This window comes from Zea mays, chromosome 10 (genome assembly GCF_902167145.1).
Source record: "Zea mays cultivar B73 chromosome 10, Zm-B73-REFERENCE-NAM-5.0, whole genome shotgun sequence".
Classification (NCBI taxonomy): domain Eukaryota; kingdom Viridiplantae; phylum Streptophyta; class Magnoliopsida; order Poales; family Poaceae; genus Zea; species Zea mays.
Window position 1 is genome coordinate 85095564 of NC_050105.1, and position 23865 is coordinate 85119428.

The following is a 23865-nucleotide window of genomic DNA, read 5'->3' on the forward strand; positions in this document are numbered from 1 at the left end:
AGAGGAATTCCCTTCTCTTTTTTTTTCTTTTCCACCCTTTTGCCCATTTAAATAGTTTTCTCAATATTTTATGCACAAAAAAATTATCAAAAAGGATTTCCAAGGTCACATAAAATAATGTTGTTAGAAAATGGCACACTATGATTGATGAACTACTGTTGATGTATTGTTTTACTGTATGTTTCCTAGAAGAAGCGGGAACCGCAGATCCGGATCCCGTAGCTCCGGAAGAAGGGTCGGAGCCCGAACTTCCGGAAGTAGATCTTCTGTGCCAAGAGAGCTTCAACGAAGGCAAGTCCATCCTTCCCTTGATGCATAAATTACCTATTCTCTCTACCACTGCCTAGGCCGGGAATCATGGGGGAATATTGCATTGTGAGTGAGAGATGGCCCGCATTAACATATACTTTCTGGATACGAAATGTGGTTTGGAAAGAAGGGCAATGTGTTCCTCCAAATAAAGTCTCTTTTTGAAAAGTTTTGCGATGAAGGGTACTCACCCTCATCACCCTGGGAGTGGGATGATCAGGGACTCCCTGGTTTAGGGGAGGGCCTAAGGTGTTGGCTCAGCTGGTTTAGGCGTGAGCAGAAGGATTGTCCCCTCATATAAGGACCGGTTTGTCATTTTCACTACCTGTACTCCTTTATCGTACAACCACTCGAGACTGTGTGGGCAGTCACTCAATCCGAACTCGTGCGGTCCAACCCCAGGGTTAAGAAGGCTGGGGAGCACCAGGAGGATAAGGAGGGGGAAAGTTCTGTCCGGTTTGGACATGGTGGTGGCCTGACTCCTTCCGGATAACCGTTAAGGTTAGGACGTGCGAGTAAGGAAAGAGATCCGGCATTCGGGTCTCGCGACGGTGAGATCGCAGAAACCGGACTAGTGGGTAAAGTGTACCCCTCTGCGCAGAGTTAAAACCTATTCGAATAGTTCGTGTCCACTGGTATGGATGAGTCTGGTATGGTATGGCAATTAGAGTTTTTTTTCACTAAGTTTCTTAACAAGGGAAAGGTGTGATTACATGGGTGTTGAAAAAGAAAATAAGGCCATGGGAGCGGGAAGCTCAGTGGTGGTTGAGTTTTTGGTTACTTCTAAGACCATGGGAAAACCTTCAAGCAACTGCCTTTCTCTAAGAAAATGATGAGTGACCTCAACTCCACCAAATTGAGCATGTACATCATAGGTCTCTTTCTCTCTACGGGAGCGGGGTGGGCTTGCGGAATACCTAGTGTATTCACCCAGATTTATTTATGTTTTTCAGCAGCCGAGGACTTCTTTTCTGCTATGCTTGATTAAGAGGGCTGTGTCTGCACCCAGTTCTGCCTGTGGCTTGGGCTAGTGTATTTTCCTACTGCGCTTCTCTATTTGTCTCTCTCGAGCTTGTACCCCGGTATTGTAATAAATTTATCTAAACTCTGTACTATTTGAAGTAAGGAATGTGTTTACTAGCCTCCTGGGACTAGTAATTGTTTCACATTTGAGTCCCAAAGGATTGGGACGCTTCAGGTGGTATCGGAGCCTATAGGACTGGTCGTAGGTCGCAGCCCTGACCCTAAAACTTACCCTAAAAAGAAAATACCTCTTACCTCAAGAAAAGTTTTCTTTTCCCTTCCCCGATTTTAACAAGACCCCTTCTTTTCCTATTCCAGATGGAAGACTCTCTGGCCATTAAGTCATCCTACTGCTTAGAAGTGGAAGGGTTCCCACGCCTCTTGAGAAGCTGTGCGCTCCGCATGGGAATCCGCAAGAAACCGGAATACGTCTGGACGGAGCATATCGAGGGCGGAATGATAAGATGCTCTATGGCAGTCTACCTGGGGGAAAGCCAAAGCTATCCAAACCAACGTTCCTTCCAAGTCACTTTTACCGGAGTCCATTTCCTAGATGCTTGCCAAAATGTCGCCCGAAAAGCCCTCCGACAACTGTGTCAGAACTACAACAAAGTAATCATTGAAACCCCCCTTCGCTACTTTCCACCCAGCAACAAGAATACCCCCACCTGGAGGAAAAGACTTCAGGCCCTATCAGGAGGAGATCCTATTGAGAATGATCCCACCATTGTCTACATGGCTGGATACCTTCATACCCTTGATAACCAATATGATGACCTCGCCCTCCACTGCACCTCCCTAACCTCCCGGGTGGAAAGCCTGGAGCAAAAAGTCAGGGAACTTTCAGAAGAAAAAGCATCCCTTCAAGAGAACCTCTCGATAGCTGAAGGCGAAGAGACCAATACCCGTGAAGCTTACCGCACCCTCAAAATGGACTACGACAAGAAACTGAAGAAGCTCGCCCCTGCAAGAAAAATCCGCAAGAAGACCAAAAGCCAAGGATGTCAGACTGAGCAGCAGGAAGAGAACCCTCCTAGGAACCAGTCCGACACCGAGGACATGTCCCTGGCCAGCCTTGATGACCTTCTCAAGGAATTTGGGGACACTTTAGAGAAAGAGTTCGGGGGTACCCTAGGTAGCACTCGGGTGTGATGAGCTTGTGGTAGCAGTATGCTATGTAATGTAATGGCTTGATGTAATGAATAAAATAACTAGTTAAAAAAATGGCATGTGCATAATAGTGACTCTCTTCCCATGGCAGATGGCTTCGGATAGAACCACGCCTACCGCCTCCGGGATTGGAGCAAGACTTCCTCTAGGAGCTGAAGGAGAGGCTGGCGGAGAAGGGGGTGAGACCCACCTCCCCGCACCTCCAGAACTACCACTAGACCTAGCCCAAGTTCTGGCCAATCAAACCAGACTCATTGAAGTCCTCACTCGAAGTCTGGAAAACCAGCGCCTAGGCGGTGGAAGGCCCTAGGACAGGATGGGAGAATTCATGAGACTCAAGCCGCCCACATTCGCGGGGTCCAGCAATCCCCTCGATGTAGATGACTGGCTTCGCACGATCAAGAGGAAGTTGGAAGCCATCGCTTGTCCTGAGAATCAGCGTGTTCAGCTGGCAGCTCATCAGCTTTCAGGAATGGCTTTAGCATGGTGGGACACTTTCAGTGAAGCCGTCAGAGATGCTACATGGGCAGAATTCGAAGCAGCCTTCCGTGAGCACCACGTACCCCAGGGGATAGTTCAACTCAAGGAGGATGAGTTCCGGGAGCTAACTCAAGGCGGGAGAACAGTCAGTGAATATGTGCACAAGTTCACAGAGCTGGCCCGCTACGCGCCCGAGGATGTCAGCACCGAGGCCAGGAAAATGGCCCGTTTTCTGAGAGGGTTAAGACCCGAGCTTAAGACCATCCTCGCCAGCCAAGACTTCCACAGCTTCTCTCACCTTTCCAACAAAGCTATTCAAGTGGAAAGAGCAAAAGAGGAAGAAAAAGGGCACATCAAGAGAAAATTCCAGGTCCTCCGAGCGCAACAGCAAGAACGTCATCAGAGTCAGAGCTTCCACCCAGGGGTCCAAGCTTCCATAAGCAATTTGGACCCTCTCCATCGCGCTACAGTCAGCAGAGTCAGAGCTCCCATCAGGCACCCTCCGTTGCAAGCAACCAGCCGCCAGCAAACGCCTGTTGGCACTGCGGGGACCCCAGTCACTTCAAGAACAACTGCCCTCAGTTGAAGGCACCAGGACCAACCTACTCCAACTCGGTGAATGGCCCCAAGATTCCATCGGCACCTACCTCCAAGGCGCTTCCTTCCAACAGCCAGCAGAGCAGGACTCAGTACCAGGGCAGGGCCCGGGTCAACCACGTCGACGCTCAGGAAGCCCAGCAAGCCCCGGGAGTAGTGCTCGGTGAGTTCCTTGTTGAATTTACTCCCGCTTCTGTTCTTTTTGATTCGGGAGCATCCCATTCATTTATAGCCGCTAAGTTTGTGGAGAAGCATGGCATACCCTCTACACCACTAGCTATCCCTTTGGTCACCCGAACCCCGGGATCAGACCTCCTGTGCAAACTCAGGTGTTCCCAAGTCAGAATTCTTTTAAGTGGGGTAGTGTTCCTGGCAGACTTAACCATCTTGCCATCCCAAGGAATTGATGTAATCCTAGGAATGGATTGGCTAGCTAAGCACAAGGGTGTTATCAGCTGCGCAAGCAAGACTGTTCTTCTCATAGACCACCAAGGAAAGGCAGTTTCCTGTCAAGCCCAACCGCCCGCAAATGATCCAATGATATTTAATCTGGCAGTAGAAAGCATGTCGGTAATCAAGGAGTTTGAAGATGTATTTCCAGAAGAGTTGCTCGGGATGCCACCAGAAAGAGGAGTAGAGTTCTATATAGATCTCACTCCCGGCACTGCACCCATCGCAAAGAGACCATACCGCATGGCCCCCACGGAGTTGGCAGAATTGAAACTTCAGATTTCAAAACTACAACAAAAAGGGTACATCCGTCCCAATTCGTCTCCCTGGGGAGCACCCGTTCTTTTCGTTACCAAAAAGGATGGGAATATGAGGATGTGTATTGATTATCGATCCTTGAACGAAGTTACAATCAAGAATAAATACCCTCTCCCTCGGATCGATGACCTCTTCGACCAACTGCAAGGAGCCAAATACTTCTCCAAGATAGACCTCAGGTCAGGGTATCACCAACTCAGGATTAAGGAGGCAGATATTCAGAAAACTGCATTCGTCACCAGATACGGGCAATATGAATTCACAGTGATGCCATTTGGACTGACCAACGCACCCGCCTTTTTCATGAACCTCATGAATAAGGTATTTATGGAAGAATTGGATAAGTTTGTCGTGGTTTTTATCGACGACATCCTCATCTATTCCAAGAGTCGCAAGGACCATGAGCATCACCTTCGAACCGTCCTCGGAAGACTCAGAGCACATCAACTTTATGCTAAGCTCAGCAAGTGTGAGTTCTGGTTAGAGAAGATAACTTTCCTAGGGCATCTCTTGACTGCTGAAGGGATAGAAGTGGACCCATCTAAGGTAGAAGCTGTTTCAAATTGGAAGCAACCATCCAACGTCAGTGAGGTACGAAGCTTTCTAGGAATGGCAGGGTATTATCGCCGCTTTATCAAGGGATTCTCCAGCATAGCAAAGCCCATGACTGAACTTCTCGAAAAGGACAATAAGTTTGTATGGACTCCCAAATGTGAAGGAAGTTTCCAAATCATCAAGGAGAAACTTACAACTGCACCAGTCCTGACCCTGCCAGACATACACCAGGATTTTGTCATCTTCTGTGATGCTTCCAAGCAAGGCTTAGGGTGTGTCTTAATGCAAAATGAGAAAGTCATTGCTTATGCATCCCGATTACTCAAGCCGCACGAACAGAACTATCCTACCCACGATCTGGAATTGGCAGCCATAGTGCACGCCCTAAAAATTTGGAGGCATTATCTGATTGGGAACAAATGCCACATCTTCACTGATCACAAGAGTCTAAAGTACATCTTCACGCAACCGGACCTCAACCTCCGTCAAAGAAGGTGGCTCGAATTGATCAAAGACTATGACCTCGAAATCCACTACCACCCCGGAAAGGCCAACGTAGTAGCAGACGCCCTCAGCCGAAAACCTTTCGGGGTTAAAGGAGCAAACTTTCTAGAAGATTGGAAGAAAGAATCAGCTCAGCTAAATGCATGTCTGGGAGACAACGGTGGCCTGGAAGTCAAGCCAAATCTAGAAGATCTCATATGCAAGGCCCAACGCCTGGACGCAGAAACAACCAAGCTTATGGAAAGAGCACGAAAGGAGCAACTCCCGGACCTCATGACAGATAAGCAAGGAGCCCTCTGGTTCAAGGATCGCCTGTGCGTGCTAGTGGGAGAAGCGCGAGAAACCCTGCTCGATGAAGCCCACAACTCAGCTTACTCTATCCACCCAGGGACCACCAAGATGTACTTAGACCTTAAGGCCAGATATTGGTGGAAAGGGATGGAAAGGGAAATAGCATAGTATGTGGCCCGATGTGACACCTGTCAGCGAACAAAGGCCGAACATCAGAAGCCTGCAGGCCTACTTCAACCCCTCCCAATACCCGAATGGAAGTGGGAAGAAATAGGCATGGATTTCGTAACCGGACTACCCAGATCACAAAGAGGAAATGATTCCATATGGGTAATAATCGATCGTCTCACCAAGGTGGCCCATTTCGTTCCAGTAAAGACCACTTTTGGAGGAGCAGCCCTTGCCCGAATATACCTTAAAGAGATAGTCAGGCTACATGGCATTCCACGGAAAATAGTATCAGATAGAGGAACGCAGTTCACTTCAAAATTTTGGAAGGGCCTTCAGCAAGCAATGGGCACCAAGCTAGATTTCAGCACTGCTTATCACCCCCAGTCAGATGGTCAAACAGAAAGAGTCAACAAGGTCCTTGAAGATTTACTCAGAGCCTGCGTGTTAGCCTTCGACAGAGATTGGGAGTCTAGTTTGCCGTACGCCGAATTCTCATACAACAACAGCCATCAGGCCAGCATCAAAATGTCACCATTCGAAGCACTGTATGGAAGAAAATGCCAGACTCCCCTAATGTGGTCCAATGTAGGGGAAAGGACACTAGAAGGACCCGACTTTGTTAAAGAAGCCGAAGAAAAGGTTGCTTTAATCCGCAGAAGGTTACTTGAAGCTCAGAGTCGACAGAAGAGTTACGCAGACAATAGGCGAAGGGAACTCAGATTTGAGGAAGGAGATTTTGTTTATCTCAAGGTTTCCCCAATGCGTGGTGTCAAAAGGTTCCAGATGAGAGGAAAGCTAGCACCCCGTTTCGTCGGTCCTTACCCTGTCATTTCCCGAATAGGACCCGTGGCATACCGTCTTGAGCTACCAGAATCCATGTCAGATATTCACAATGTGTTCCATGTGTCTCAACTCCACAAATGCCTAAAAGTACCAGAAACCCGTATCGAGGCAGAAGCAATTCAGATTCAAAAAGATCTCCAGTACCGGGAAAAGCCAGTGAAGATTCTCGACTCAGCAGTCAGAAGGACCCGCAATTCAGAAGTGAAGCTCTGTAAGGTTCAGTGGAGCAGAGATGGAGAAGAGGAAGCCACCTGGGAAAGTGAGGACTCTCTGAGGAAGGAATACCCTTACCTTTTCTCGGGCCCCGTCTGAATCTCGAGGGCGAGATTCCTTTAAGTGGGGTAGGTTTGTAGCATCCCAAAAATCCTAATCTAGGTTTGAAACCCTAATCCACCTTTTCCCCCTCCCTTCATCCTCTAATTCTAAGTTCTCCACTAAGTTTTTCTTTCATCATATGCATACATTTTGTTTGATCACAAAGCACCTCACTTAGATTCTATTTTCTAAACACTTAGAGTATTCACAAAATATTTTGTCCAAAAGAAAAAGGGGCAAAAGGGGAAATGGGATTTGAAAAGTAAAAAGAAAAAGGGGAAAACCCTCTCCTCTCCCTGTTGGACCGAATCTCGGCCCAACACCCGCAACCCCCCCTTCCCACGCGCCCGCACTCCCCCGCATTCGGCCCAACTTCGGCCTGCTTCCGCGCGCGCGACAGCCGCTCCACACCTCGCCCTCCCTCTCGCTGACGAGGCGTCCCCACGGGTCAGCTGCTTCGTCGTCCGTCCGCCGTCTCCTCGCCGAAGTCACCTCCGGCCGTCGCCTCCGTCCTCCCCTCTGCCATCCTGCCGCACAGGGAAGTTTGGCACCGCTCCGTCCTCCTCCCCTTGACCAGCGTCCTCGCCGGTACCGCCCCGTCGTAGCGTCCCCTCGGCAGCGCTGTGCGCCATTTATGGCGGCACTGGGAAGCTCGCCGGGGTCAGGGAGCTCCACTGCCCCCCTTCCCCCGCGCGCCTATAAAAAGCTCCCCCCGAGCTCCTTCTTCCTCGCACCAGCTTCGGCCATCCCCCTCCTCCCCTCCCCCGAGCTCAATTCACAAGGCGCCGGCGTCGTCTTCCTCTCCGGTGAGTCTTTTCCTTCTCCTCCCTCTCCTTCTCTGTTGGTCCGGCAAGGAATTGAGTGAGCCGAGCAGCTCCCTCGCGTAGCCACGAACCCGAAGCGCCACTTTCCAGCCCCCGTTCCCCACCCAGAGCCCACCGGCGGCGATCCCCGCCGCGGAACTCCGCCCCCTCCCCGTGGGCAGCCCCCTCCCGACCCCCTCTGGCCAAATTAAACTTACCATGAGAATCGCCAACTGCCGCCCGTGCTAAACCACCCCCCCTCGGACCAGGAACCGGGCCACCGGCGGCAAGTCACCGTCAAGCTTCCCCGGCGGCCGGTTTTTCCCCGCGCTCGGCCGGTTCGCCCGCCGTCTGGCCGCAACGCCGTCCCTTTCCCCCCTCTCTCGCTGGCAAGTGGGCCCCCAAGCAACGCCGTCACCCTCGCGGCCGCGTCGTCCCCCCCCCCTCGCTCGTGGACCGCCGCTGGGCCGAAAGCGCCTCAGCGCGCGCTCGCGCCCGGGGTGGGCCAAAAATCGTGCCCCCAGCCCAGAAGAGAGGAATTCCCTTCTCTTTTTTTTCTTTTCCACCCTTTTGCCCATTTAAATAGTTTTCTCAATATTTTATGCACAAAAAAATTATCAAAAAAGGATTTCCAAGGTCACATAAAATAATGTTGTTAGAAAATGGCACACTATGATTGATGAACTACTGTTGATGTATTGTTTTACTGTATGTTTTCTAGAAGAAGCGGGAACCGCAGATCCGGATCCCGTAGCTCCGGAAGAAGGGTCGGAGCCCGAACTTCCGGAAGTAGATCTTCTGTGCCAAGAGAGCTTCAACGAAGGCAAGTCCATCCTTCCCTTGATGCATAAATTACCTATTCTCTCTACCACTGCCTAGGCCGGGAATCATGGGGGAATATTGCATTGTGAGTGAGAGATGGCCCGCATTAACATATACTTTCTGGATACGAAATGTGGTTTGGAAAGAAGGGCAATGTGTTCCTCCAAATAAAGTCTCTTTTTGAAAAGTTTTGCGATGAAGGGTACTCACCCTCATCACCCTGGGAGTGGGATGATCAGGGACTCCCTGGTTTAGGGGAGGGCCTAAGGTGTTGGCTCAGCTGGTTTAGGCGTGAGCAGAAGGATTGTCCCCTCATATAAGGACTAGTTTGTCATTTTCACTACCTGTACTCATTTATCGTACAACCACTCGAGACTGTGTGGGCAGTCACTCAATCCGAACTCGTGCGGTCCAACCCCAGGGTTAAGAAGGCTGGGGAGCACCGGGAGGATAAGGAGGGGGAAAGTTCTGTCCGGTTTGGACATGGTGGTGGCCTGACTCCTTCCGGATAACCGTTAAGGTTAGGACGTGCGAGTAAGGAAAGAGATCCGGCATTCGGGTCTCGCGACGGTGAGATCGCAGAAACCGGACTAGTGGGTAAAGTGTACCCCTCTGCGCAGAGTTAAAACCTATTCGAATAGTCCGTGTCCACTGGTATGGATGAGTCTGGTATGGTATGGCAATTAGAGTTTTTTTTTCACTAAGTTTCTTAACAAGGGAAAGGTGTGATTACATGGGTGTTGAAAAAGAAAATAAGGCCACGGGAGCGGGAAGCTCAGTGGTGGTTGAGTTTTTGGTTACTTCTAAGACCATGGGAAAACCTTCAAGCAACTGCCTTTCTCTAAGAAAATGATGAGTGACCTCAACTCCACCAAATTGAGCATGTACATCATAGGTCTTTTTCTCTCTACGGGAGCGGGGTGGGCTTGCGGAATACCTAGTGTATTCACCCAGATTTATTTATGTTTTTCAGCAGCCGAGGACTTCTTTTCTGCTATGCTTGATTAAGAGGGCTGTGTCTGCACCCAGTTCTGCCTGTGGCTTGGGCTAGTGTATTTTCCTACTGCGCTTCTCTATTTGGCTCTCTCGAGCTTGTACCCCGGTATTGTAATAAATTTATCTAAACTCTGTACTATTTGAAGTAAGGAATGTGTTTACTAGCCTCCTGGGACTAGTAATTGTTTCACATTTGAGTCCCAAAGGATCGGGACGCTTCAGATTAACAGTTTTAACAAGACTGAAAAAATCCGGTACTGTTCGGCTGTGGAGCTGTCATTTGGGCAATCTGGCGTTGTCGCAATAATTGTTGCTTTGGAACTGACCGAATTGATGATCCGACTAATGTGATTTTCTCTTGTTGTTATTGGCTTGATACTTGGGCTATTCGTCAAAAAAAAGAAGGCAAGAAAACTGGTGGAGCTCGGAAGCCTCAAAATCAAAAAGATGGCGTGTGAGATCTACAACAAGACTCGTGGTTGGAGGCCAGTTGACAGACGAATCCAATGAAGAATCTGTTTTGTTATCTGGCTATTTTGGTTCAATAACTTTGTGGTCGTTTTACTTCCCCTCCCCGGTAGCGCCAGGCTACAGGAAAAACTGCGGGATAGAATATTGCTTGCTGCTTTGGTTTGATTTGTGTGAACTTTGTTCTTGGTCAGCTATGTGCTGTTATATGTGATGCTACTAGTAGTTTGGTTCGATCAGGTTATGGTTCTTCGTAGCTGATAGTTGTGTGCTTTGTCGGCTTTAAATTTCTGGGTGTACCTGTGGTTTTGTAAGAACTTATGTCTCTTTCTATTTCGTAATGAAATAGGGGGTTATCCCCCTGTCAAAAAAACTATTAGATCTAGTGCATTCAAACATTTTCTTAGTTTGGTGAAGCCGCGACCGTAAGAATTGTCGAAAATGCGAAGTGTTTGTCACCCTTTTCGTGATTCCCGCGTTTCGACTCAAAAACATCAATTTTAGGTCATGTTTAGAACCCATAAACTAATAGTTAGACAACTAATACATTATTAACTCGGTTAAGCTAGATAATGAACTAAGGTAGCTAACAATTACTTGTAGTATTAGCTAAAGGTATTTGGAAACTAATAACTAATTGTTTTAGTAGCTAACTGTTAGCTCTAGAGGTTTTAACAATATTAGGTCTCCTCGACTAACAACTAATTGCTTGCCGGAAAAAAAAAGAGAGAAGGAAAACGAGACAAGGGTATTCTAGTCATTTTCGGTGTTAAACCCTACCACCACCACGGAGTGGTAAAATGGTCATTTAACTCGGAGCCCCAGAAAGATCTTAAACCCTAGAAAGCTCTTAAAAGCCCCCAGGGCTAGCAGCGGCGACGTATCCCTAATCCCACCTCCAGTCTTTGGGCACCAAATTTCCGGCGGCGATGGCGGCGGCTGTGGCGAGGTCAGGGTTCCGGCGCATGTTCTCCGTCTCTGCCTTCGCGCCGCCGAAGGCGCCCGCCGCGCGCCCCAAGGCCGACCCATCCCCCAACCTCTTCGTCTCCGGTGCGGCTCCTCCCTTCTCCTGTTTCCTTTTTTTCCCTGGTGAAACCTACGCGGCGGCCTCCTCTGTTCGTTTAGCTCCAGTACTGAATCTCTGGCGTAGATGGACGGTCACGCGGCCGTGATTTTACCCGCTCGTTAGTGTTCTGGTGGCGCTGGATCTCGTCGTGGTTTATGTGTAGGAATGGTTCATTTGTTACCGTGCTCCTCGGAAATCTTGGTGAAAGTTTGAGGTGCGTACTGACTGCCAATGGAAGCACAGCCTGTGCATCCACGGCGCTGGACAATGACCATGTAGGTTTCCTTCATTCCAGCCTAGGGTTTTCTACACTGCTGGTGATTGGTTTAGTTTCCATTTACTTACCCTATGAACGACGGTGTTGGCTATTGCGCACAAGCAACTAGGGAATCAGGTCACATGAGAGGAGAATGGGGGAGCCCAATAATTGTAATACTCCTGCATGCCATTGTTTTTTAGTTTGTATAATTTCCGTGCACTCCATTGTTTCACTGTTTGTGAAACTCGAAAATGACCTACCCTTTGACTTCTGAGTTCACCAGAAGTCATGGCAGAGAATGACGTCAGGTTGGTCTGGTCTGGATGTTGCTGAATTTTTACAGCAGGAACAAAAGAAAGATTGTAGTAGTGAGCTCACTTTTATTACAGAATTAAAATTGGGATATTCTGTCTCTTCCCCTTTAGGGCTTGTTCAGTTAGGAGGGGATTGGAGGGATTAAATCCTCACCTAGTCAAAGTTGAATAGGAAGGGATTTAATCCTTCTCAATCCCCTCTGATTCTTATGCAACCGGACATGGCCTTAATGTATGTAGGTTTGATGTTTCCGAACATGGGCTTACTTGCAGGCTTAAGCAAGCGTACCACAAGTGAAGGACTTAGAGAAGCCTTTGCGGAGTTTGGTGAAGTTTTGCATGGTATGGTTCTCTCCTTCCTTTGCTGTTCTTTTCATGCTATGGATTTGAAGCTTCTCATTTCTCTTACAACCGCAGCTCGAGTTGTGACCGATCGTGTCAGTGGGTTTTCTAAGGGATTTGGCTTTGTAAGGTATGCTACGACCGAAGAGGCAGCCAAGGGAATAGAAGGAAAGGATGGAAAGGTATGGTTACTTTACATTTTCTTTGTCTTGAATTGAAGGAGTGTTGCTCAATCTTTGGTTTTTGCTGCCTTCAATTTCTGTACATAATGCAACATTGCTTGTCATTAGATAGTCTATTTTCATTCTATGTTTTCAGTGTATGCATCTGTGTTATATGGCCCCTCTCCCTCCCTCTCCGTTTGACGCATATCTAAACATATTGTTATTTGTGGATAAGAATGGATCACGGGTCACCTGCATGCTGCAGCTCTTAGGCGCCGTTTGGATCTGATAGGATTCTGAAAATCCCACGCAAAATATCTCATAGAGATTCAAACGGGCAAGATTTTAGATGCTAAAGTGCATTATCCGGTCCAAAATCTTGTATCCACGGTTGGGTAAGATAAAAGAAGATTCTACAGCCAACATATGTTGAAAAGACAAAGATAACCTTGAAAATGGTACCTGTGGCAGAGAAGGTAAGGACAATAAAAGAATATATGTTCAATGTGTAGCTCCAAATATCTACAATCCAAACAAGCTAGATAGAGAGCATGCGTAATCTAGATAATTCAAAATCCAGATTTTAAATATCTATATTTCATCCAAACGCGGCCTTAGATGTTTTTTCTATCTTCATACTGTTTGCATTGACCAATACATAGCTGCAAACGGGTTCGGTCCTACCTAAAAAATCTTCCTCTAAGTGGTAAAACACTAGTGTGAACTTTGTTTGGAACATAGATGGCTTGTGTTTGTATGGTGGACAGTCTATTGCCTCTCTTTGAGTTGACCCGTTCATCGACTCCTTTCTGTTTGACTATTCTTTCCTCTGCTCATGGTCAGATGCCTATAGCCCCTCTTGTGGTGAGACTACCACACCAGACAGACACTTCTGTGTCAACCCTAGGGACGCGTTGCATGCTGTGATGCCTTTTGATTATTTTCCTGTAGCGCGTTCTCTTCTGCATCATGCATAGTGAGAACTGGTTAAGATGACTCTTATCCAATTGTATACCGAGCTGGTGGCAAATGGGAAGCATCTCAGGTTTTATATGTCTACTTCATCTTTATGTTATGAAATGGCAGTGAGGAGATCTGAAAGGCCGGTCTTACGGCTGCCTCCCAGTTTCTCAGATATGATAAGTCTCTTGTCTTCTAGGAGTGGGATGGTAGAGTATGATGTGATTCGGCGAAAGGTTCTCTGAGCCATATACTCAGAGTTCTAGCTTTTTACAAATTTCATGCTTGCCTTTGGCCGACAGATTCCTTCAGGTCTTTGGATCTTTTCATAGTTCACTTCTTTTGTTGACTACCTTGGCTTGGCTATGGATATGGCCATTTAACATTGTGTTATGATGGAATATAATATTAACCTGCGATACCTCGCCTCAAAAACTGAGAACGAGATCTAGCAAAAGAAAGGAACACTGAATCTTTGATGGACTATATTGTTCTATTTCTTAATATTGTAACCTATTTCCAGTTTCTCACATGCTCAAGATTGTTCTGAGCCTGGTTGCCATCAACTGAGTATTATCATTGGCCCTAGAACTTTTAGTCTTCCATTGCATAATAAACCAGGTGATAGGCTGGACCATTCCTTTTGCACTCTTTATAACATGACCTGTTATATGTGAACTGTAGTTTTTATGTCAGAGTTAGCAACTACTGATTCTATTTAATCTTGCTCGACTGAAACACTTGGCCAACTCAAGTGAAACTATGTTGTGATTGTACTACGAATAGGTGTTAAATTTGTCGGCTAAATGGGCAACTTGGTTTTCTACTTATATGCATGTGCATTTCTGTATGGTTATGGTCTTACTGCTTCCACATACACCATTCTAGTCCCTTTAGGATGGAGGGAGGTCAACAGAACCCGTGTGCTCATTGCTATATTGCCATTCCATGTAGTTTTGCCAAGGCTTGTTGTTCCCTTTGTTTTTATGCTTCTTGGGCTTATTTGCCTTGATGACTTTTACAATGAATGTATGCAAGTTTTGTGGGCTTACTTTTCTTGCTTGATTATATCGAAAAGCAGATGACTTTTCAGCAAGTTTTGGTGGTCCAGTCATGGTTCGCATCTTAAGATACTATAGGTTCCTAGTTATATTTGGTTTTTTTTTGTACATGTTAGGCTTGTCTATTGTCTATGGATGATTGCTATGATGACTCCTATTAGGACGGTATCTGAAGGGGATGACTTTTTATTGCATCCCATCTGATTATACCAAAACTGAATATGGTTTCTGAGCAAATCCAGCTGTTGCACTGAAGAACCCAACAAATGATTTTATCCTTTTAGATCAACTTGATTGATGCAATTACATTTGCCCCTTTTCTAGTGCTAGCATTATTATATTATTGGCATTGCCCTTATATATATCCTAGAACAGTTGTCTCTTCTGGATCACACCATGACACCATTGAGAACTGTTAGGATGGTGTATTACTGGCATCATGCTTGTTCTGTATATTTACTATGATGACATCTGTTAGGATGGTATCTTAAGGTGATTACTTTTAAGTGTGTGCCTTATGATTATACCAAAACTGAGTTTGGTTTCTGAGCAAAATCCATCCATACCTCTCAGGAACCCACCCAACGATTTGCCCTTTTTTTATCAACCTGACTGATGTAGTTGCGTTATTTACTCCACAATGCCAACATTATTACTGTGTTTGGATTGTCCTGTCCTGTCTCCTGGCTCAGCTTTCTTCTGCCTCCTTTTTTGGATCATTCTTGTCGTTTTTATTTGCCTCCTTTTAGGACGGTATCTAAAGGGGTTACCAACTTACCATTTAAGTGTGCCTCTTCCAATTATACAAAGGGTGAACATGGTTCTGATCAAATTCAACCATGCCTCTATGAACCCATCCAATGACTTGACATTTTTTTTACCAACTTGACTGATGTAGTTTCCTTTTTCAATTTACAATGCCAACATTATTATGATGTTGGGATTGGCTTTTCCTGTCTCCTGGTGCAGCCTCTTTCTGTCTCTATTTTTTTGATCATGGTTGTTTTTTATATTTGCTATGAGGACTCCTATTAGGACGGTATCTTAAGGGTATGGCTTAGCTCAACCCTTCTGATTACACCAAAACTGAATATGGTTTCTGAGCAAATCCAAACCGTGCCTCTGATGAACCCAGCCAATGATTTGCCCTTCCTTATCAACCTGACTGAATTAGTTACGTTCTTCACTTTTCAGTGCCAACATTATTGTGATGTTGGGATTGCCATTTCTTGTCTCTTGGTGCAGCCTTCTGTCTATTTTTAGATCATTCTTGTTCTTTATATTTGCTATGAGGACTCCTATTAGGACGGTATCTTAAGGGTATGGCTTAGCTCAACCCTTGTGATTATACCAAAACTGAATATGGTTTCTGAGCAAATCCAACCATGCCTCTGAGAAAACCAGCTAAAGATTTTCCCTTTTTTATCAACCTGACACACTCAGTTACGTTCTTCACTTTTCAGTGCCAACATTATTAAGATGTTGGGATTATCATTTTGTCTCCTGGTGTAGCCTTCTTCTGTCTCTATTTTCAGATCATGCTTGTTCTTTATATTTGCTATGAGGACTTCTATTAGGACGGTATCTTAAGGGTATGATTTAGTTTAACCCTTCTGATTATATCAAAACTGAATTTGGTTTCTGAGCAAATCCAACCATCGCCTTGAGGAACCCATCCAATGATTTGCCCTTCTTTTATCAACTTGACTGGTGCAGTTTCGTTCTTCTCTTTTTCATGTCAACATTATTATGATGTTGGTATTGCCATTTCTTGTCTCCTGTGCAGCCTTCTTCTGTCTCCATTTATGGGATCATGCTTGTTTTTTATATTTGCTATGAGGACTCCTATTAGGACGGTATCTTAAGGGTATGGCTTAGCTCAACCCTTCTGATTACACCAAAACTGAATATGGTTTCTGAGCAAATCCAAACCATGCCTCTGACGAACCCAGCCAATGATTTATCTTTCCTCATCAACCGGACTGAATTAGTTACGTTCTTCACTTTTCAGTGCCAACATTGTTGTGATGTTGGGATTGCCATTTCTGGTGCAGCCTTCTGTCTATTTTTAGATTATTCTTGTTCTTTATATTTGCTATGAGGACTCCTATTAGGACGGTATCTTAAGGGTATGGCTTAGCTCAACCCTTGTGATTATACCAAAACTGAATATAGTTTCTGAGCAAATCCAACCATGCCTCTGAGAAAACCAGCTAATGATTTGCCCTTTTTTAACCACCTGAAACACTCAGTTACGTTCTTCACTTTTCAGTGCCAACATTATTAAGATGTTGGGAATTGGGATTATCATTTTCTGTCTCCTGGTGCAGCCTTCTTCTGTCTCTATTTTTAGATCATGGTTGTTATTTATATTTGCTATGAGGACTCCTATTAGGACGGTATCTTAAGGGTATGGCTTAGTTCAACCCTTCTGATTATACCAAAACTGAATTTGGTTTCTGAGCAAATCCAACCATGCCTCTGATGAACCCAGCCAATTTTGCCCTTTCTATCAACTTGACTTATTTAGTTTTGTTCTTCACTTTACAATGCCAACATTATTATGATGTAGGGATTGCCATTTCCTGTCTCCTGCTGTAGCTTCCTTCTGCCTCCATTTTTTTTGGATCGTGCTCGTTCTTTATATTTGCTATGAGGATCCTATTAGGAGTTTAGGACGGTATCTTAAGGTTATGGCTTAGCTCAACCCTTGTGATTATACCAAAACTGAATATGGTTTCTGAGCAATTCCAACCATGCCTCTGAGGAACCCAGCCAATGATTTGACCTTTATTTATCAACTTGACTGATGTAGTTTATTCTTCGCTTTACAATGCCAACATTATTGTGATATTGGGATTGCCATGTCCTGTCTCCTGGTGCAGCCTTCTTCTGTCTCCATTTTTTGTATCATGCTTGTTCTTTATATAAGCTATGAGGACTCCTATTAGGACGGTATCTAAAGGGTTGGCTTATTCCAACCCTTGTGATTATACCAAAACTGAAAATGGTTTCTGAGCCAATCCAACCATGCCTTTGAGGAACCTAACCAATCAATGATTTGACTTTTTTATTAACCTGACTGATGTACTTACGCTCTTCACTTTCCAATGCCAACATAATTATGGTATTGTGACCGCCTTTTCCTGCAATGCTTTCTTTTGTCTCTATTTCTGGATCATATATTTTTTTGTTTATATTTTTATGTGAGGGCTCCTATTAGGACGGTATCCGAAGGAGCTTAGATTTTAATTGTATATACCTCTTCTGATTATACCAATACTGAATATGGTTTCTTAGCAAAACCGAGTCTAGCTATCATTTTTGTCCCAGTCTATGAAAGATGAGCAGCAGGTCAAAGTTTGTTTTTGTTTTATTCTTTGTATAGCCATGCCGCAATGCACTCTGATATGCAGTTCTTTCTCTTCTCATGTGCTCCTGACACTGACAGGTCCATTTTTTTGTTTTGTTTTGCAGTTCCTTGATGGATGGGTTATTTTTGCGGAATACGCTAAACCCAGACCACCGCCGGAGGAAACAGGGATGAATTCGCAGCCCCAGCAGTCATGGGGAGCTCCATCAGGTTCCTGGGGTGCACAGTAGATGAAGTGATATTGTGAGAGCCCCTCCCTGTCCCAGCCCTGGGGCTCGTAGCGGATCGTGAGGGATGAATTTGTGTGTGGTGTGTCGCAGGTGTGAATGCCTTTGTTGTCCAAATATTCCTACGTGTTGGGGTGGTCGCTTGCTCGCGTCCACGTCTTTCACATGAATTGGTTACTGTGGTAGTTGTAGTTCTGGATACGGTACCAAAACAAAAGTATTGCTGTCAACAATCTGCAACAGCCGGGAAAACAGTCGAAAACCTTTGCAAATAATGCCTGCTGCCGTGGAAAATGTCGTCTCCTCTGCTTGTGGCATGTGTCTGTGCACTACGCTGGATAACGACTCGGCATCTCACGTCTGGGTGATAGCGGTGCGTCGGCTCAGGGCCGATCTGCGCAGCAGCACATTTCATCCGTGGTCTGGTCGGCAGTGCCTGCACGCATGATCATGCCTTGGTTGTTTCGTGTCGTTCTTTTCTCGCTTCTGGTTTGCCCACATGGTTTCCAGAAGTGGTTTGGGTTCGTGTTGCTTGATATGGTTTTGATGCTTGTTGATTCCACGTCCGATGCCGGCGTTCCGCTGCGCTGGTGTGCCTGCAGCCAGCCAGTTGGTGATGCACGATACTGTTGCGTGCTGTCAGTGTCACGTACTTGAATAAAATGGTCTGGGGTGTTCAACCTCACCCTCACCTCAATGGTGTGGCCCCTGGTGCTCATGTAGACGCTTCCACTGTTCCGTCCGTGGTCTGGAACCCACAACATGGACAGACAGGCTTCGTCGTTGGCGCCGGTGTGAAGAGTCGAGGATTGCCACATGAGCGCCTTTCAGGGGGTCGTGCAAGATCAGACATATATGGGCCAGAATCTCAGATGATATATATGGGCAGCGAGATCCAAGTGACGGCGAGAGGTGCCCGGCGCCGCAGGCAAAGCACCTCGTCCACCTACGCCGCGTGGCCACGCGATCGCGCTGCTATTCATATCCAAATCTTAAATTAAATGGGAGGTTTTGAATGCGTCAACAGTGACATGAACCAAACCAAACCAAAATGAGACAGCGACATATAGCAAATGCATAGCATAGGTGTAGCTCAAGCTAATCCACACTTTCTCCAGCAGGTACTCTAAATTTTAGAGGAGTTTCTCAACCTTTATGTTTTCGACAGCGTTTTCTAAACGGTTCTCTAAATATAAATGATGTTATTGGATCTTCTATATATATATATATATATATATATATATATATATATATATATATATATATATATATATATATATATATATATATATAGCATGTGTCAGTTATAGAGATCCATGTGTCAGCATGCGTAATACCCTAACGGTAAGCACGAAAGCGAAGAAGATTATACAAGCTCGGACATGTTGATGCTTAAGAGCGTTTAGGACCTCCTTGACAATAATAAGGCTGATCAAGAAAGTGTGGCACATGTACGTACAACGTTGGTGCAAAAGATCATAGAGTTCACCGCATTTAATTAGATTGTGCAATGTATGATTCATCGTAACCATCTGCACACAACATCAATATCAAGGTGTTTAAATTGTATAGTTCTAAATTTTCGCGTGGTTGATACATTAGATCATGCACTGTCCAAAGTAACATCATCACGCACCTTTTATGATGATGAAACATGATCAGCAAGCACAGATGCAACACACACCTTTTATGATAGAACATGTTCACTCATATACAGTTAGAACACACCAGAGGTCTAGCATTGACACGATACTGACGAAACATGTGCTACTGATGACCTACTACACACATCGATGAATATAATGGGATGCACGGTCCCACCGAACGCCCATGTTAATTATGGGCCCCACACGGGTCCACATTTAACACTGTTTGCGTCATACGTTTAAGAAAACAAAGCACCTACATATTCACATTTTACATAAATAAAAAATAAATATAGTTTTGCCCTGTCCGGCACGCCATCCATCGTCTTCGACCTTCGTTGCTGCCACTAACCCAGCAGATTTTAGACGTACTCCCAAAACCGCCCCTGCCGGCTCTACAGGATCCCAGGGTATTTCGGTCATCTTACCCCTATCAGAACTCTATAAAGCAGCACCCGAAATCGTGATATCCCCTCACACACACACTGACCGACACAGCAGCTCCGCTCGTCGATCAGCTCTCGGCTGACCACTCACCGCCAGTGGGTGCCTGCCGACCAGGTCTCGCCACCGCCGCCGCCGCCGCGGTAGAGAGGGGAGGGAGAGGGAGAGGGAGAAAAAACTGGCCCAGATCGAGAGGTACAGCACGAAAAAGAGAGGCAAGAGAGATAGGGGACCGGAGGGCGGCGGGCCGGGGCCCAAGACCGAGGGGCTCGTGCGCAGGAAGCTGATGAGGCTCCTGTCGCTCGTCCCCTTCGGCTGCCGTGCTGGACCCATCGACGACGCGCCGCCGCCCGTGGACCACGCTGCCGCCGCCGCCGCGAGGAGGCGCCGGAGGAGGAGGGCCAACAGAGCCGCCCAGCTGCTGGGGGCTGCTGCGGGTGCGCCGCAGCAGTGGCGCCCCTCGCTCGGCGACATCTGCGAGGAGTACAGCAGCAGCACCGACGCCGTCAAGGTCAGGAAGGCGGCGTCCTGGGACCTCGCCCGGGCGCTGCCCCGCGCGCACGGTGGCAAGCAGTACCGGTACTTATCTATCTATCTATTTATATACCTGTCAGAGATTGTCACTGTGTCATGTCTCTACGTATGTACGTCTAATCTGCCGAGAACGACATGATATGCATGGTTGTACACACACAGGCACCTTGAGAGCGCGTCGTCCCTGCCAGCGTTCGCGCCGACGGCGTTCCTGTTCTGATCATGGCGTCGGCGACGGCGGCGACTCGTCGTCATCCACGAGGACGACGACGGCGGTGAAGACAATAAGAACCAACCAAAACCACTACGCGAAGCATATATACAGATTACTGTCAACGTATTGTAGAACCAAGGATCTATGTATAAATATATGTGTGCGTCCATATCATCATCGGACCGGAATAAAGCTAGCAATCTCTCTTCTTCACGATCGAGAGATAGCGCGCGTGCGTGTAATTAAGTATTATAGATGCATGTATGATGCATGCGTGTGTGTATCTATATATCATGTGATGGTTTGTATATGAGCTAGCTATAGCTAGAGTCGTGTAATAGTATACTACAAACTAAGCTAATACAATATCCAAGTTTGCTATATTCAAGATTAGCAGTCTCAATGAGAGGAGAGAAGGAGATGACAATACTTTATTCAGGTAGCTACACTAAGCACTGGCTAAATGGGTCTGTTTAAGTCACTCATATACTTGGTTGTGTGTTTGAGCCCCATAGCTACATATTTTTTTGCTAAATTATATAATATACTCAGATAGACCAACGTGCCACCGGCCCGGCCCGGCCCGGCTAACAGGCTAACGGGCCGTTTCTGGGCCGCTATCGTGGCACGTGGGCCCGTCTAGCACGGCACGGATCGTTAGCCGGGCCTGACGGGTCGTGTCGGATCGGGTCGGGCCGGCCCGTTTGGCGATCTATACGCCTGGTGCATGCAACTTTTTTTAAAAAGAAAAGTACTATTACGTACCCCAAAAAGAAAAAAAACATCTTGGATGGAACAATGAATATGAATCCAGACACTTGGATTAAAAAAAGTAACAAATAAATATTTGTGGATTACATAATCCTGGGACCGAGCTCTAGTTATACCCCCCTCCCTATATGCTGAGAAGTAAAATGTGTGTGGATTAGATAATCCAATTCCTTTGATAATAACTAGACCACACTTTCGACATCTCAATCTATGTTCCCGGATCACCCCTGTGTAGGTCTGAATCTATATATTCGGATCTTAGAGCCAATCGTCCAAACGAGTAAAGGCCCGTACGTGCTCATAAGCTAACGTGATATATGAGGCTCAAATGTCACTACATCGCCCTCCTATACCTCTCGCGCTCCTCTACTCCATCCCTAACGCTGCCACCCACACTCTATGACTATGTCACATATGTCAGACCACGTCGGCATCTGGTTTGAACAAAACTTAGTGATTGATGACCGACCAAATTTGAGAGCTCATTTTTTTTATTTTAAGAGTTTGAGGACACAGTGGACACAACATGACAAGTTTAAGAATCATTGATGCATTTTACTAAAAAAAATTAAAGCTTCGAAACCTGTCGGGACCATAATTAGGGGTATCTCCAAGACTCCTAATCTCAGCTGGTAACCCCCATCAGCACAAAGCTGAAAAGGCCTGATGGGCGCGATTAGGGTCAAGGCTCAGTCCACTCAAGGGACACGATCTCGCCTCGCCCGAGCCCAGCCTCGGGCAAAGGCAGCCGACCCCGGAGGATTCACGTCTCGCCCGAGGGCCCCCTCAAGCAACGGACACACCTTCGCCTCACCCGAGGCCCAGTCTTCGCGGAGAAGCAACCTTGGCCAGATCGCCACGCCAACCGACCGTCTCGCAGGAGCATTTAATGCAAGGATCGCCTGACACCTTATCCTGGCGCGCGCCCTTCAGTCGATAGAGCCGAAGTGACCGCAGTCACTTCACCGCTCCACTGACCGACCTGACAAGGAAACAGCGCCGCCTGCACCGCTCCGACTGCCGAACCACTCGACAGCAGTCAAGCCCGGCCTCGGGCGCCATAGGAAGCTCCGCCTCGCCCGACCCCAGGGCTCGGCCCCCGTCTCGGCTCCGGAAGACGACAAACTCCGCCTCGCCCGACCCCAGGGCTCGGACTCAGCCTCGGCTCCGGAAGACGACGAACTCCACCTCGCCCTACCCCAGGGCTCGGACTCAGCCTCGGCTCCGGAAGACGACGAACTTCGCCTCGCCCGACCCTAGGGCTCGGACTCAACCTCAGCTCCGGAAGACGACGAACTCCGCCTCGCCCGACCCTAGGGCTCGGACTCAGCCTCGGCTCCGGAAGACGACGGTCTCCGCCTCGCCCGAGCCCGGGGCTCGGACTCAGCCTCGACCTCGGAAGACAGACTCGACCCCGACCTCGGAGGAGCCTCCGCCTCGCCCGACCCAGGGCTCGGACCGACCACGTCACAGGAGGGGCCATCATTACCCTACCCCTAGCTAGCTCAGGCTACGGGGAACAAGACTGGCGTCCCATCTGGCTCGCCCCGGTAAACAAATAATGATGGCGCCCCGCGTGCTCCATGACGACGGCAGCTCTCAGCCCCTTACGGAAGCAAGGAGACGTCAGCAAGGACTCTGAAAGTCGCCTAAAGGGGGGGGGGTGAATAGGGCGAATCTGAAATTTACAACTTAATCACAAACTACAAGCCGGGTTAGCGTTAGAAATATAAACGAGTCCGCGAGAGAGGGTGCAAAACAAATCGCAAGCGAATAAGGAGTGTGACACGTGGATTTGTTTTATCGAGGTTCGATTCTTGCAAACCTACTCCCCGTTGAGGTGATCACAAAGACCGGGTCTCTTTCAACCCTTTCCCTCTCTCAAACGGTCCCTCGGACCGAGTGAGCTTCTTCTTCTCAAACAATTGGAACACGAAGTTCCCGCAAGGACCACCACATAATTGGTGTCTCTTGCCTCAATTACAAGTGAGTTTTGATCTCAAGAAAGAATGAGAAAGAAAAGAAGCGATCCAAGCGCAAGAGCTCAAATGAACACGGCAAATCACTCTCTCTAGTCAATAAAGCTTTGTGTGGAGTTGGGAGAGGATTTGATCTCTTTGGTGTGCTTTGTAATGAATGCTAGCTCTTGTAATGTGGTTGGAAGCTGGAAAACTTGGATGACTTGAATGTGGGGGTGGTTGGGGTATTTATAGCCCCAACCACCAAACTAGCCGTTTGGTGGAGGCTGCTGTCGCATGGCGCACCGGACAGTCCGGTGCACCACCAGACACTGTCCAGTGTGCCAGCCACGTCACCAGGCCGTTGGGTTCCGACCGCTGGAGCTCTGACGTGTGGGCCCGCCTGGCTGTCCGGTG

The 23865-nt window shown here is 47.2% G+C and overlaps 2 protein-coding genes and 9 non-coding genes across 12 annotated transcripts; all 11 read left to right on the forward strand.

Annotated features, from left to right (window-relative positions):
- Nucleotides 1-10927: 10927 nt before the first annotated feature.
- Nucleotides 10928-18175, forward strand: LOC100283837 (uncharacterized). Of its 2 annotated transcripts, none has more exons than NM_001156735.2 (4): nucleotides 10928-11165; nucleotides 12028-12096; nucleotides 12172-12278; nucleotides 17759-18169. In NM_001156735.2, exons 1-4 carry the CDS (start codon nucleotides 11045-11047, stop codon nucleotides 17882-17884), a joined length of 423 nt encoding a protein of 140 aa, NP_001150207.1. In that variant the 5' UTR covers nucleotides 10928-11044; the 3' UTR covers nucleotides 17885-18169. The 2 variants fall into 2 exon arrangements, with proteins under 2 accessions (NP_001150207.1, XP_008661991.1); XM_008663769.4 differs by having other exon boundaries at nucleotides 10932-11165; nucleotides 11995-12096; nucleotides 17759-18175.
- Nucleotides 14418-14520, forward strand: LOC111590335 (small nucleolar RNA Z118/Z121/Z120). Its single transcript, XR_004853466.1, has one exon. It is a non-coding gene; the product is annotated as a small nucleolar RNA Z118/Z121/Z120 (small nucleolar RNA).
- Nucleotides 14735-14837, forward strand: LOC111590342 (small nucleolar RNA Z118/Z121/Z120). Its single transcript, XR_004853473.1, has one exon. It is a non-coding gene; the product is annotated as a small nucleolar RNA Z118/Z121/Z120 (small nucleolar RNA).
- Nucleotides 15292-15391, forward strand: LOC111590338 (small nucleolar RNA Z118/Z121/Z120). The gene has a single exon (XR_004853469.1). It is a non-coding gene; the product is annotated as a small nucleolar RNA Z118/Z121/Z120 (small nucleolar RNA).
- On the forward strand, nucleotides 15562-15661 carry LOC111590337 (small nucleolar RNA Z118/Z121/Z120). Its single transcript, XR_004853468.1, has one exon. It is a non-coding gene; the product is annotated as a small nucleolar RNA Z118/Z121/Z120 (small nucleolar RNA).
- On the forward strand, nucleotides 15834-15933 carry LOC111590341 (small nucleolar RNA Z118/Z121/Z120). The gene has a single exon (XR_004853472.1). It is a non-coding gene; the product is annotated as a small nucleolar RNA Z118/Z121/Z120 (small nucleolar RNA).
- LOC111590339 (small nucleolar RNA Z118/Z121/Z120) lies at nucleotides 16109-16208 on the forward strand. Its single transcript, XR_004853470.1, has one exon. It is a non-coding gene; the product is annotated as a small nucleolar RNA Z118/Z121/Z120 (small nucleolar RNA).
- On the forward strand, nucleotides 16371-16470 carry LOC111590336 (small nucleolar RNA Z118/Z121/Z120). The gene has a single exon (XR_004853467.1). It is a non-coding gene; the product is annotated as a small nucleolar RNA Z118/Z121/Z120 (small nucleolar RNA).
- Nucleotides 16652-16751, forward strand: LOC111590340 (small nucleolar RNA Z118/Z121/Z120). Its single transcript, XR_004853471.1, has one exon. It is a non-coding gene; the product is annotated as a small nucleolar RNA Z118/Z121/Z120 (small nucleolar RNA).
- Nucleotides 17208-17306, forward strand: LOC111590343 (small nucleolar RNA Z118/Z121/Z120). Its single transcript, XR_004853474.1, has one exon. It is a non-coding gene; the product is annotated as a small nucleolar RNA Z118/Z121/Z120 (small nucleolar RNA).
- Nucleotides 18176-20028: 1853 nt separating the features above from the next.
- LOC100274526 (uncharacterized) lies at nucleotides 20029-21105 on the forward strand. Its single transcript, NM_001148883.1, has 2 exons — nucleotides 20029-20550; nucleotides 20668-21105. The coding sequence occupies exons 1-2, from the start codon at nucleotides 20258-20260 to the stop codon at nucleotides 20723-20725; spliced, it is 351 nt and encodes a 116-aa protein (NP_001142355.1). The 5' UTR covers nucleotides 20029-20257; the 3' UTR covers nucleotides 20726-21105.
- The last annotated feature ends 2760 nt before the right edge of the window (nucleotides 21106-23865 follow it).

Excerpts from the sequence above, each read along its gene's own strand:
- LOC100283837 (XM_008663769.4), top strand. The coding sequence starts at position 11,045 with ATGGCGGCGGCTGTGGCGAGGTCAGGGTTCCGGCGCATGTTCTCCGTC. Across the intron at positions 12,097-12,171 it reads GTTTGGTGAAGTTTTGCATG|CTCGAGTTGTGACCGATCGT; the intron begins GTATGGTTCTCT and ends TTACAACCGCAG. Across the intron at positions 12,279-17,758 it reads TAGAAGGAAAGGATGGAAAG|TTCCTTGATGGATGGGTTAT; the intron begins GTATGGTTACTT and ends TTTGTTTTGCAG.
- LOC100274526 (NM_001148883.1), top strand. The coding sequence starts at position 20,258 with ATGAGGCTCCTGTCGCTCGTCCCCTTCGGCTGCCGTGCTGGACCCATC. Across the intron at positions 20,551-20,667 it reads CACGGTGGCAAGCAGTACCG|GCACCTTGAGAGCGCGTCGT; the intron begins GTACTTATCTAT and ends GTACACACACAG.